Source organism: Apodemus sylvaticus, chromosome 1, assembly GCF_947179515.1.
Source record: "Apodemus sylvaticus chromosome 1, mApoSyl1.1, whole genome shotgun sequence".
NCBI lineage: Eukaryota > Metazoa > Chordata > Mammalia > Rodentia > Muridae > Apodemus > Apodemus sylvaticus.
Genome location: NC_067472.1, coordinates 156740652 through 156753649, shown reverse-complemented (window position 1 = coordinate 156753649; position 12998 = coordinate 156740652). Strand labels below are relative to the sequence as shown.

General features: G+C 39.2%; 1 protein-coding gene across 5 annotated transcripts in view; it reads left to right on the top strand.

Moving 5' to 3' along the window:
- The window catches only part of Herc2 (HECT and RLD domain containing E3 ubiquitin protein ligase 2), a 165344-nt gene that overhangs the window by 55456 nt on the left and 96890 nt on the right, over positions 1-12998 (top strand). For all 5 annotated transcript variants that reach the window (XM_052161590.1, XM_052161599.1, XM_052161565.1 and 2 more), the window contains exons 19-26: positions 53-177; positions 1314-1492; positions 5378-5562; positions 6187-6342; positions 7523-7708; positions 10471-10641; positions 11417-11520; positions 12536-12686. In XM_052161590.1, the coding sequence (XP_052017550.1) occupies positions 53-177; positions 1314-1492; positions 5378-5562; positions 6187-6342; positions 7523-7708; positions 10471-10641; positions 11417-11520; positions 12536-12686 (1257 nt within the window). The remainder of the gene's footprint in view (positions 1-52; positions 178-1313; positions 1493-5377; positions 5563-6186; positions 6343-7522; positions 7709-10470; positions 10642-11416; positions 11521-12535; positions 12687-12998) is intronic.

The following is a 12998-nucleotide window of genomic DNA, read 5'->3' as shown; positions in this document are numbered from 1 at the left end:
CACTGCGAAAACAAACACCAAACTAAACAGAACAAACCCCTTCTTTTTTCAGTTTCAGGCAATGAAGTGAATATAAGTCCAGGTCGTCGATTCATGATTGATCTTTTAGTTGGGAGCTTGATGGCTGATGGAGGATTAGAGTCAGCTTTAAATGCAGCCATTACTGCAGAAATTCAGGTATGGCGCTAGGAGTACAGAGAGAGTCAATGAGTGATTTTACTTAGTGTATACTTAGTGTATAGAGATTGAAAACTGTGTATTCGGACATATGTAGGAATTGTGACTATAATCATTGAAGAACCCAAAATGTAAAACTTTTAATTACATACAAATTTTTCAAACTCTTGTTTTTATTTGTGATAAAGTAATCCCATTTTAAGTGTCTACTTTGATGAATTTGACAGTTTCTTCTATCATGTAGATTATTTTCATCACCCTGGAAGATCCTTATGTCCCTTTGCATTTAGACTCCCCAGCCTTTTGATTATCTGCCTCGAATGTCATGTAAATGGGATACTTGGTAGTAGTACCTCTTCTTTTGCCTCAGTTGATGGTTTTTATATTCAGCTGCATCACAGTTTGTTACTACTTTGTTCTTATGATTGAGAATTCTTTCATGCTTTTTGCTGTTGAAAAGTATTCCATTGAATGGTTGGTTGTAACACTTGTTGTTTCTGGTTTTAAGTCTACTGTGGTCAGTAGGATCGTTAAGTTCATCAAGGGAGAAAGTGTGTGCTAACCCTTTGAGCATGCATTTCCCTGTGACTAAATACTGTGGGGGAGGCATTAACTGAGTTCTAGGTGTGTGCTTACATATTCCCAGATGGGCCCTGTTCCTTACATATGAACAGTTGTGTGAGAGCTGCAGCTCTTTCCTGACTCTGTATAAGTTATAAAATACTAAGTATTTGTCAGAATTGGTGGCAAAGATTTCAATGTCTTGAGGCTGGAGAGATGACTCTGCAATAAGAGTATTGGCTGCTGCTCTTCCGATGACCTTGATATGATTCCCATCACTCACATGCTGGCTTACAATGTCTAACTCTAGGGCATTTGATGTTATCTTCTGGCCTCCACTAGCACTGGGCACACATGTTGTCCAGACATACATGTAGGCAAAACACTTACATACATAAGAGAAGAGAAGAAAAGCAGAAAGAAAGAGAATATTTAAAACCATAGCAACCAAAGGGTGGGGTTTCTGACAAAATACACAGCAGGTATTGTCAGTTGTGTGCATCAGCATCTGAGGCTAGGACTGCTGTGGTGTTAATGAGCTAACTGTTCACCAGTTTGTGTTTTATGAATTTCAGGATATAGAAGCCAAGAAAGAAGCACAGAAGGAAAAAGAAATTGATGAGCAAGAAGCCAGTGCCTCCACATTTCATAGAAGTAGGACTCCCCTGGATAAAGACCTAATTAACACTGGGATCTATGAATCATCTGGCAAACAGTGCTTGCCTCTAGTTCAACTCATACAGCAGCTCCTTAGGTAAATAGTATTAGCTATGCTATATTTTAGTTTGCTGTTACTGTTTTAAATAGTGAAATCAAACACTAAAGCCTGACGAAGCTGTTGATCTTACTCCAAAGATTTTCTAGGACAGAGTTGTAGAGGGAAGAGAAGGTTCTTAAGCATGGCTAAGAAGAGGGAATATGAAGAAATTTGTAACACTTTACAATTGAAGTATCATAAAAATATTTTTATACCCATTAATAAGCAAGGAAGTGCAAATTATAACAATTAAGGCATGGTTACATTTTTTTATTTTATGTACATTGATGTTCTACCTGCATGCATGTTTGTGTGACGGTGTTAGATTCTGTAGAACTGGAATTAAGGATAGTTGTGAACTGCCGTATGGGTGCTGGGAATTGAACCCAGGTTTTTTGGAAGAACAGCCAGTGCTCTTAACTGCTGAGTCATCTCTCTAACCCAGGCAAGGTTACTTTTTAAAGAGGTTAATACTCATTATAGTCATCCAAGGCTACACTAAGAAACCCTGTCTCGAAAAACAAAACAGAAAGAAGACAAAACCAGAAAACCTTATAAGACAAACTTATAAGGAAAACTTACAAGACAACTTTTAACTTAAATTAAAAATGTAATGAAAGAATAGTGAGTGGTTCTTTGGAAAGCCGATTTCAGAGGTAGTAAAGGATGAAATGAACTCAAACTGTCATGAAAGTTAACCTTGGGAAGGGTCAAAGCCAGACAAAGTTGGATAAATAATTCAATAAGTCTGTGAAAGAAATCACATTCGGGGCTGGAGAAACGGCTCAGCAGTTAAGGCCATTCACTGACTGTTCTTCCAGAGGTCCTGAGTTTAATTCCCAGCAAGTGCATGGTGGCTCACAACCATATATAATGTGATCTGATGCCCTTCTTCTGGCATGCAGGTGTACATGCAGATAGAATACTCATAGACATAAAAAATAAATATATCATTAAAGAAAGACATCACATTCTTGACTTTCTGCTCTCTGAATCTAGGCTCTTTGTTTATTATGTTTTCAGTTTCAGGAGAGGAGGGGAGGGATAGTCTATTATAACCAGCTTGGACTCAAATTTGCTGTGCGGATAAGTGCGGCCCTGAACTTCTGAATCTCCCACTTCTTCCTCCTAGCATGCCTAGATTGTATTTTATCGTCATAAAGAGAGTAGAGCTCTAGTGGGCTGGCCCAAGCAGTTGCCCAAACAGCAGGAGACCAGGTTCTGGCAGCTTCTGTGTCCATGTTTGCCATAGGTAGGGTGGGTGTACCTGCTGTCCTCAGTAGGTTAGTGATGGACTTTTCATGATTAAGTTTTAAAACTAATTGTTATGGTCAGTTTTAGTAGTAAAGTGATAACATTTTCAGTGATAAAAACCAATAGAAAGGGCCATACATCAGGGGGTGGGGGGTGGACTCAGTTGTAAAGTGCTTGCCTAGCATACATGATGGCTTCAATCTCTAGAATAAATACATGCATACATACACACACATACACACAGAAACACACTCACACACACCAATAGTTTATTTCTGAGTTCATGTTGAAATAGTAAAATTTTCAAAGTATTTGAATGATTTGCTTTGTGTCAACTGAGGACTAAGTTTTTGTTTGCTGTGCTTTTGTGTGCTGTCTCTCAGAGCTAGAGCATGAGGTAAACATATTAAATTTTGAGTGTTCATTTTTATTTTTATTCATGTGATTAAAAATTACATATAGGTGCTCTTTCTCTAGGGTTTCTTTCTATTTAGTGAGCTTATTTTTCAGTCCTATGGCAGGTAAGTTCCCATATGTGCCACAGAGTTATACCTGTTTTGCTAGAATCTTTGGAAATCAGTCAGAGAAGCCTTTTGCATGCCTCTTAATCTAGGCTGTTAAGCATATATAATGTGCCATTTTTGTATGAATAGACATTTTATTCTTTAGATAATGATCAGAAGATATTTATGTTGACTCGATTAGTTCAGTTATTACAAAATAGTCTAAAAATAGAACTTGAAATATTTTCTATCATTTATTTCTTTGAAAATGGGAGATGATAAAATTGATCCTTGCTAAAAATAATGAGGAACAGATTTCGGACTGATTCATAAATTTTATGCTGACAGGCACTACAGAATATTATTTACATGTGAAAGTAAGAGTTTTGATGTTCTTATAATAAATGAACCCTTTTCACATTCTGATTATGGATCTGAATTTTATAATAAAGGAAATAAGCTAAAATTTTTATACTATTAATTCCTTAAGATGTATCAATTTATAAAAGATTTATTAGTTTAAATTATGTACATATATGTGTGCCTATGTGGGGGTATGTGCATGTAAATGCAGATGCACATGGAGACCATAGGCCTTAGATTACCTATGGTTGCTGGGAACCAAACTTGGGTTCTCGTAACTTCTAAGACATCTCTCCAGTTCCACCCCACTAAACTGTATTTTGGGCGTGAGATTTTAGACCCATTTCTTCTGTTGGAGTGTTGTCAGGGCTACTTGCCAGGTAGTGAGCTTGACAGGAGAGGTCAAAGGGGACCTTATTATGTGTTCGTTGTAATGTGTGATCAGGGTGAGGTCCTATACCTGAGCAAATATTACAGTGTAAGTTCAGTTACCGCAGGAGCCCTAGCTACTCATTTTGTTCTTACTGTCCTGTCTTCATTCATATTGTTTAAAGTTTTGTATTTTTTCAATAGTATGCTCTTACAGTAGGAATTAAGAGGTAAAGTTTCATAAAACATAATATATGAAATTCTCAAAGAATAAACAAAAATATTATTATTTAAAAACGGTGGTGGAGCCTAAAGTATGTTCTTAATCTTTTCTCATGAGTAGAGGATCCCAGGTGGTCCTTTGGGGACCATAGTAGGTGTTGGTAGCTTACATATATTTCTGCCTGGAGCTGCTGGGGTAGATCTGATTTGTGGCAGCCCTGGAACCAGGCTTGACTTTAGCTCTTCTCTTTCTGTTTCTCTTCATTAACCTATTCCTTTCTTTCTGTTCTGTACCAAAGATGAGGCCTGGCTCACTGGGGGCTGGATTGTGGTTACTTAGCAAGTATCCCACTTGGTGTTCCCTGTTCCATTTGACTTGATTTCATGCTGACCTCAGTTACTCCTTGCTTATGTAGATAATAGCCCCCCCCCCCCCCCCCCCAAACAACCAGCCAGCCAGCCAGCCAGCCAGCCAACCCCTCAGTTAGTCCATGTTATAGAATCTCATTGTAGCATCATGGTTCTGATGCCTCTCTATTTCTGACCCTTGTCATTTCTACCTTTGTTCCTTTGTACCTGGCTCATTGCACGGTAGCTTCCACTACTTTATAAACTTGGCAGAAGCTCATGACTTTCTTCGTCTCTTCTCATACTTGAGGGCTCAAGTCTCAGTACGTGGTAGGGACTGAAGCTGCTGTTCCTTGCTGTGATGTTTGGGCATCTTATTCTAATCAGGGTCAATTTATACTCATTTTAGTATCCCTCCTGTGTTCTCTGCTCAGAAGAACCTCATGTGCCATCCTTCAGCAGGCGCTGAAAGCGACTTGCAAAGGCAGTGTAGTGATATGGTGCATCTTGACTTTTAGAACAAATGGCATACTGCTCTGGAGAAAAAAGATAATGTTTTGCTCTTATGTTTTTATAGAACTTTTCCTTTTTGAGCAAGATCTGCTCTTATTTTGTGTCATTGATGTTCTGGTAGGGCTTTATTGGATCTTTGGCATCTGGTCAGTTTGGAATCAGAGCGTTCTTGCTGCATGCAGATCCACCTCATACATCTGGTGGTTAACTTATGTATTGTCTGTGCTTCTGATAATTAGTTCATGTAAAGTTCTTCCCTTTGCTTTCTAACAGAATACTTTCATTTTTCACCCCCTCTTCCCTTACATAGAAATATCGCTTCTCAGACTGTAGCCAGACTGAAAGATGTTGCTCGCCGCATTTCCTCGTGTCTGGACTTTGAGCAGCATAGCTGTGAGAGATCGGCTTCCTTGGATCTGTTACTGCGCTTTCAGCGACTGCTCATCAGCAAACTTTATCCAGGAGAAAATATTGGTCCAATCTCAGATTCTTCCAGTAAGTTTTTTTTTCAAGACATGCAAGTGTCTTATACATTTGGAGCTTTTAAATTTTGTTTTTGATTTCTTTTGGTCTGCCCAGAATGTGTATCCAGATGTGGTTCTCAAACTATATTTAATGTACCAATTCTGGAAGCTATATTTTTAATCTACTTTTTGATCATATATTTATATTTATATTTATATTTATATTTATATTTATCACTTTAAAATATATACTTATAAAAATTCATCTTTAGGTATGTGACTCCTTTACCTGCATGTATATATGTGTAGCACATGTGTGTTTGGTACTCAAGCTTTCAGGTACTCTAGGTAGTCACAGGTCAGAAGAGGGCTTCAGGTTTCCTGGAACTGGAGTTATGGTTGTAAGTTGCCATGTGGGTACTGAACTGTCTCTCCAGCATTATTATTTTACTTAATTGTCTAAGCATTTAAATTCTTAGACAAATCTTAAATTCTTTTCTGTGATACAAAAAAGAGCCAAAGGCCGAGGGTAAAATTGGTCTTATTTGGGTAAATAGGTAAACTGTCTCTTCTTGGGAGAGGGGATAGTAGAACAACTCAGTTATCAGAGAAAACTTTTAGTAATGAAAATGTAATTTTCTGAATCTTCTTTAAGGTCCTGAGCTAATGGGTGTTGGCTCTTTGCTGAAAAAGTACACAGCCCTTGTGTGCACACACATCGGAGACATACTGCCTGTGGCTGCCAGCATCGCTTCGAGCAGCTGGCAGCACTTTGCAGAAGTGGCCTGTGTAATGGAAGGGGACTTTACAGGTACCTTTCTGTAGTCTTCCTTCCTTCCTTCCTTCCTTCCTTCCTTCCTTCCTTCCTTCCTTCCTTCCTTCCTTCCTTCCTTCCTTCCTTCCTTCCTTCTTTCCTTCCTTCCTTCCTTCCTTCCTTATAGCCTTTCTTGTACTTTGACTGGACATATGTTAACACATTTGTTATTTTAGGAGACTAGTGAAAGCTATGGTGTATTTTTCACTGATAAAACTTTTATATGTTCAACTCTACATTTTCTAGTCTCCTTGTCTTTTTTTAAAATTAATGTATTTGTATTCTTTAGTCCTTTTTTACAGTCCAGACTTCATACCCTTCCTGGTCTGCCCCGCCCCCCTCCCCATCCCATAGCCCCACCTCCAAGAGGACATCCCCATCCCCTCACCCTTACCCCACCAGGCCTCCATACTCCGTAGGCCTCCAGTCTCTTTAGCGTTAGATGCATCTTCTCTCGCTGAGGCCAGACCCAGCAGTCCTCTGCTGTACATGTGTCAGGGGCCTCAGATCAGATGGTGTGTGCTGCCTGGTTGGTGGCTCAGTGTCTGAGAGATCTTGGGAGTTCAGGTCAGTTGAGATTGCTGGTCTTCCCATTAGTCCCCTTGTCTTTTTCCATCCCTTCTTCCTTTCTCTCTCTTTCCCGGTTTATTAAGTAACCTAGTAATGGAATCTTATACAGATGGAAATGTAGTGAGATGAGTGCTTAGGATTTAATTTCATTTTGACTGTATAAAAATGAGTTGCTACTTTCAGAATCTTGTGCTGATTTTTCTGAGATGAGAGCGTTATTTTGTAGTGCTTATTTTCAGATGGTTAGAATATTGCCAAACATGTACTTTTCTGAATAAATCACACACAGGTGAAATAGGTCTGTGTTTGAAGTCCGTGTGTTTTTGAAATATATTTATATCCCTTAAGAGTTCAGTCTTAAAGCTATGCTGCTCTCTTTAAAAAAATAATACTGTGCTAACAGAAGTATCCTAACTCATAAGCCTTCCTTGTTCTGTGACATAGAACTTAAACACAGAGCAAAGTTATTAATTCTGTATTGTTGTGTTTTTGTTTTTTGTTTTTGTTTTTTGTTTTGTTTTTCTCCTGTAACATTGAGCATGCTAGGAGTCTGCTGCCTCAGCCCACACTGTAAAAAGCTTACTGTCCTTTTTTTGTTTAAATATAGGTGTACTCCTTCCAGAGCTAGTGGTCTCCATAGTGCTTCTGCTCAGTAAAAATGCTAGTCTAATGCAAGAGGCTGGAGCTATACCTCTGCTTGGAGGGCTCTTGGAGCACCTGGATCGCTTCAACCATTTAGCACCTGGAAAGGAGCGGGACGATCATGAAGAGTTGGCCTGGCCTGGAATTATGGGTATGCCGTCTTCACTTAAGTACCATCACTTAGGGAAGTTTTATCTTTGTCTGCTGTAATCCAGTTCTTCCTTTCTGATTGAAAGAATTTGAAAACTGAAGTCTTAATTACTGCTGTTTTCACTTATGGCCATGTGTGTTAGGATAGAATATTATTCAAATAAGAGATTTAGGTTACATGTATGAGAAATTTTTCATTTGGTAGTTAAATTCTGAAATTTAGAAAGTTTTCAAAAACCCTTCCCTGAGTGGTATTTCTTGAAGTTACTATTAAGTGATTATGTATAGAGTAGCCTGGTTGGGGCTAACTTTCTGAAGTCATTCATGATGTTTTGACATTGGTGAACAGGGTATTCTGTATTCAATTTACTTTGTCTTTTTAGTTTTTGTTTGTATTTGTCGAAAATATTTAATCTCAATTTATATCCTCTATCCCACCTTTGCTTATTTACTACCCAGATAAAAGACACACAACTTTAATATTTATAATAAGCCTTAATCAGCACTAAAACTGGACAGATATTTACCATCTCTGCTATTGGTATCTATTTCCCCACCAATAATCAACCCCACTTTATAATTTGCCATGTTTCGTCTGGGTAGCTTTTACCTTTAGTTGGCTAGCCTTCATGGCCATATATTTATAACTCGCCTTCCCCACGGCAGGCAGCTTCCTTCTCTTTCCACCTTCTCTCCTTGTGGGCTCCTCATAGTCTAAGCCCAGGAGAGCACCCCTGCCCCCACCCCCGCCCCATGTCTCCTCTGCCTAGTTATTGGTTGTTGGCATCTTTTTTTTAACCAATAGGACCAAGGTTACATTGTACTTGTGGACTCTGTTGGTCCTGGGAGCAGCCAGGCCATGGTGGTTAGTACTTATCATTTACAGTACATCAAAAAAACTAAACCTCAATAGTATAGCATGTAGCAAGTTGGAACAAAGCTTTGACTTCTCCAGTTTTGAGCTGTGGAATATTTGAAGCTGAGGCTAAGTCACTGCTCTGTGTGATTCTGTGTCTTGGGATCAGAATTAGCCAGAGCTGTAGATCAGTTTTCATGAAGGCTCTTGCTAGCTGATAGTTTTTCTTTTTCCCCTTTACATACTCACCTTTACACTGTAAACTTAAACCAGAGCTGACAGAACTCCTGAAGAAAATTGCCTTGGATGTCAAATCAAGGTTTTTACATTTTTAGGAAATTTATTTTTAAATGCAGTTAAAACTTATTTCAGTTTTCTTTTTCTATTTTTATTTCAGAGTGAACTTTTTGTTTTCTCTGCTGAATTTGAATAAGAACATGAATTTGATCAAACTTTACTGATTTTAAATCTTTTTTTTAAAAATACTTTTATTATCATTCATATGTGCATTGGTTAGGATGTTGAGTGATAGTCCATGTGTGCTAGAGCATGAACGTGGAGGTCAAAGGACAACTTTGTGGGATCATTTATCTCTTTACACATTTACGAGGGTTCTGGGGATTGACCCCAGGTGTCTGGCCCAGTGCCTTCATCCACTGAGCCATGGAGCCTGTAACTTAGCATTAAAAATATGGAAATATATTATTTTATAAGCTTCCAAAATGCATGTATAATGCTCCTCCCAGAACCATTGGTTGACAAATAAAAAACTCAGTACCACAAGTGGGAAATCCTTTTTTCAAGCTGTTGTTCACTGATGTCTTAGAGACTCCTCTAGAATGATACAGACTATTACTGTTGCTCTTGGTTGCCCACAAGAACTTGGTGGTAAGACCATATTGCTGGGGATACTACACACATGAGTCACAGGATGTGGACATGGACAACTCAAGCAGGTGCTGGTCAAGAAGCTTCTTCCCTGCTGGCTAGCCATTACAGTACCTGAAGATATGTGAACTTGGGATTGGGATGGGGATAGAGTCATTAACATTCTTAACCTAGTGATGAACTCTGTGAACTACAGTAACAATTAGTGTGCCAAGATAAACCTACTGGGTACAGAAATGGCAGAGATGTTATATAGGGCTAAGAGTTGTTGGTTGGATTTAAGGCTTCTTCACAGGAGGAAATACATTTCTAATACTGTAAGTCTGGTCAAGAAGCCATGGTTGGGGAGTTCATAGGAAACACTGGTGAACCTAGTACTATTGCTTTGCTAAATGGACACAGTATCAAATTGCCCTATAAAGTTTTAAGTCAGTACCCATGTAATCTATGGATAGCTCTCAGACTTCACCAGAGAAGTTTCTTTGTACTGTGGCTGGTAGTTGAGGAAGAACTTGCAGCTGGTCAAAGTACAGAGCACAAGGAACAAGTGACTGTGGAGTGCACAGCCACATATTGGATATCAGTCTGACACCCTACCCACTCCAAGGTTCAGGGACCATCATGGGAGAGGGTATAGATTGGGAAGATCAATGTGAAACAGACTTCCAGACACAGAACTGTTGTACTACAAAACTCATAGCCCCTGTGGTTGCTTACCTAAGACCTGTGAAAGATGAGGATATTCAACATTGTAACATGGATCCTGAAGTGGTTTCTAATGCTTCACTCCTCACTGAGGAGCTATGGAGAGTTAATGGTGTCACTTATCTTGGTGGATGTGGCCCTTGGACTTCAGTAGAAGGCTCCATATTTATGAGTATGTGGGCAACAAAAATTGGACTAGGTAGATTATCAAAACAAAAACAAAAAACTTCATGAAACTGAGTAGGGGTGGGGTTAGGGTTAGGGTTATAAGGACATTTGATCTGATGACTGATGTTTGGTTTCTATTTCTATAGAGTCATTTTTCACTGGTCAGAACTGTAGAAATAATGAGGAGGTGACACTGATACGCAAAGCTGATTTGGAGAACCACAATAAAGATGGTGGCTTCTGGACTGTAATTGATGGAAAAGTATATGATATAAAAGACTTTCAGACACAGTCATTAACAGGAAATAGTATACTGGGTAAGGCTTCACTTTTTATTCCATAGTTAAAAATTGCAGTATGTGTGATTTTAACTGGAGTCCTCAGTTTATGACTAATTTCTTTTCTCTTGGTTTTTTTTTGGGGGGGGGTTGTTTTGGGGGGGAGTTATTTTTATTTTTTATTTATTTTTTTTTTGTTTTTTTGGATTTGATTTTTTCAAGACAAGGTTTCTCTGTATAGCCCTGGCTGTCCTGTTACTCACTCTGTAGACCAGGCTGGCCTCAAACTGAGAAATCCGTCTGCCTCTGCCTCCCAGAGTACTGGGATTACAGGTGTGCACCACCACCACCACCCGGCATGACTAATTTCTTAAATTTAGCCTCAGATTTAACAAAATCTGGGACTTTTGTTCTGTCTTCACAACAAGTTTAGGTTCAAGTTGAAGAATTTCTCATCATCATGCTATTCTTTTTGTTTGTTTTATTTTCTTGCGATACAAGTTTTTTCTGTTAGCTCTGGCTGTCTTGGAATTCTTGTAGACCAGGTTGGCCTTGCACTCAGAGATCTGCCTGACTCTCCCATGTGCTGGGATTAAAATCAGGTGCCACCAGGCCCAGCCTTGCATCATGTATTTTTATTTTCTAGTACTTTGTAGAACTAGTTCTGAGTTCTGAGTTGCCTCAGGCAAGCCTGGGAGAGTGGCACATTCTTCCCTGCCAACGCTACAGGCTGACTTCCTGTCTGCAGTCTAGCTACTAGAGCTGTCTGAACAAATGGGTTGAACTCATACCCCTGTTTCCCTTTTTGTTTTAGCTCAGTTTGCAGGGGAAGATCCGGTGGTAGCTTTGGAAGCAGCTTTGCAGTTTGAAGATACACAGGAATCCATGCATGCCTTCTGTGTTGGCCAGTATCTGGAGGTGAGGCTGTGTGCCTGCTTTGTAGGAAATAGAGGAGTGCCCTTCATATGTGCCTGTAATGGGATGACTTTTTACCTAGTTATACTCATTGTTGGGCATAAATAACTTATAGGATTTTTTTGGTAAATGAATTTACATTTTATGTGTTAAGGTTTATTATATACAAGTCTTGAAGAGTTAACATCTTGCCGAAAATAGAGAAATGTTCCAGAAAAAAAGACATTAAACCTTGGCCTTACAGTTTATTAATTTAGTCTTCCCCCTAAGATGGGGTTTCTCTGACTTTAGTTGCGTGGGATTATTTAAAACAAGGCAAGGGGTGGAGGACAAATTATGCACGGAATGGGGAAGTACAGAATGAGGAAGTCAGGCTATAGTTTATGCCTTAAGGAAGGTTAGAGATTATCTGGAGCAAACATCCTTGGGGCATTGTATAGTTAAACTTTGGAACTAGAACAGGGTGGGCTTTCTCAAGCTGAAAGCAGAAAAACAAGTTACTCTGTGCTGGGCTAGTTGTTTAGGGGTCTAAAAACATTGAGTTGGGATCTCTCAGAAAGTTTATGTAATACACTTGATTTTTTTTCCTGTGCAGAATGACTGGTTTTATGACCAGGTATGGCCACAGGTTACTATTCTATAATGATACTGCCATGTGCTTATTGTTGTCATCTCTCATTGTTTCTGTGCAGTCAGTGGTTCATTGTTCTTTTTTGAAACATTACACACAGCCATTTTGAAATATCTGTTGGATTCTTGCAGAGAATATTTTAGTTCAGCCACTTAATGCTTCTCATGCCCCAGAGCTATTATTTGTTTTCTCCTATTTGCTCTCAAGTGTTTTATATACTGTTAATTGGTTACTCTAACATAAATTCTTTACAGGATGTATAGTAAGAAGTACCTTTAGCACCTTTTGTTTTGATTGTGATATCTTAGGCACATAAGTTACTGCTCTTTTTTGATGTTGTAATTTTAATTAATTTTGTTTTCTGAACTGACAAATTAATCTTTCCAGCCTGACCAAGAAGTTGTCACCATCCCAGATCTTAGCAGTTTGTCTTCACCTCTGATTGACACAGAGAGGAACCTGGGCCTACTTCTTGGATTGCACGCTTCCTATTTAGCAATGAGCACACCACTGTCTCCTGTGGAGGTTGAATGTGCCAGTAAGAAAACATTTATGTTTTGTTTACCAGTTTTATGGTGCAGTACTTTGTATAGAAAAGCCTAACGGAAGAACATGCTTAGGAGGGCAGGAACCTTTAGAGTGTATGTCTGGAGATGGCAAGATGGCCTCCATGCCTGCTAAGCTACCTGTGAACCAGACTGTTTGACTCATATTACTTCCTGACACTTGTCCTAGTAATGGAGGATGAGTTTCACATGAGTCAGCAAAGGAGGAGCTTGAAGACTGTAGGGCTAGAGGGATGGAAGGCACTGTGCAGTCTGGCAGGTGTGGCCCTTCCCTCTGCCTGGTC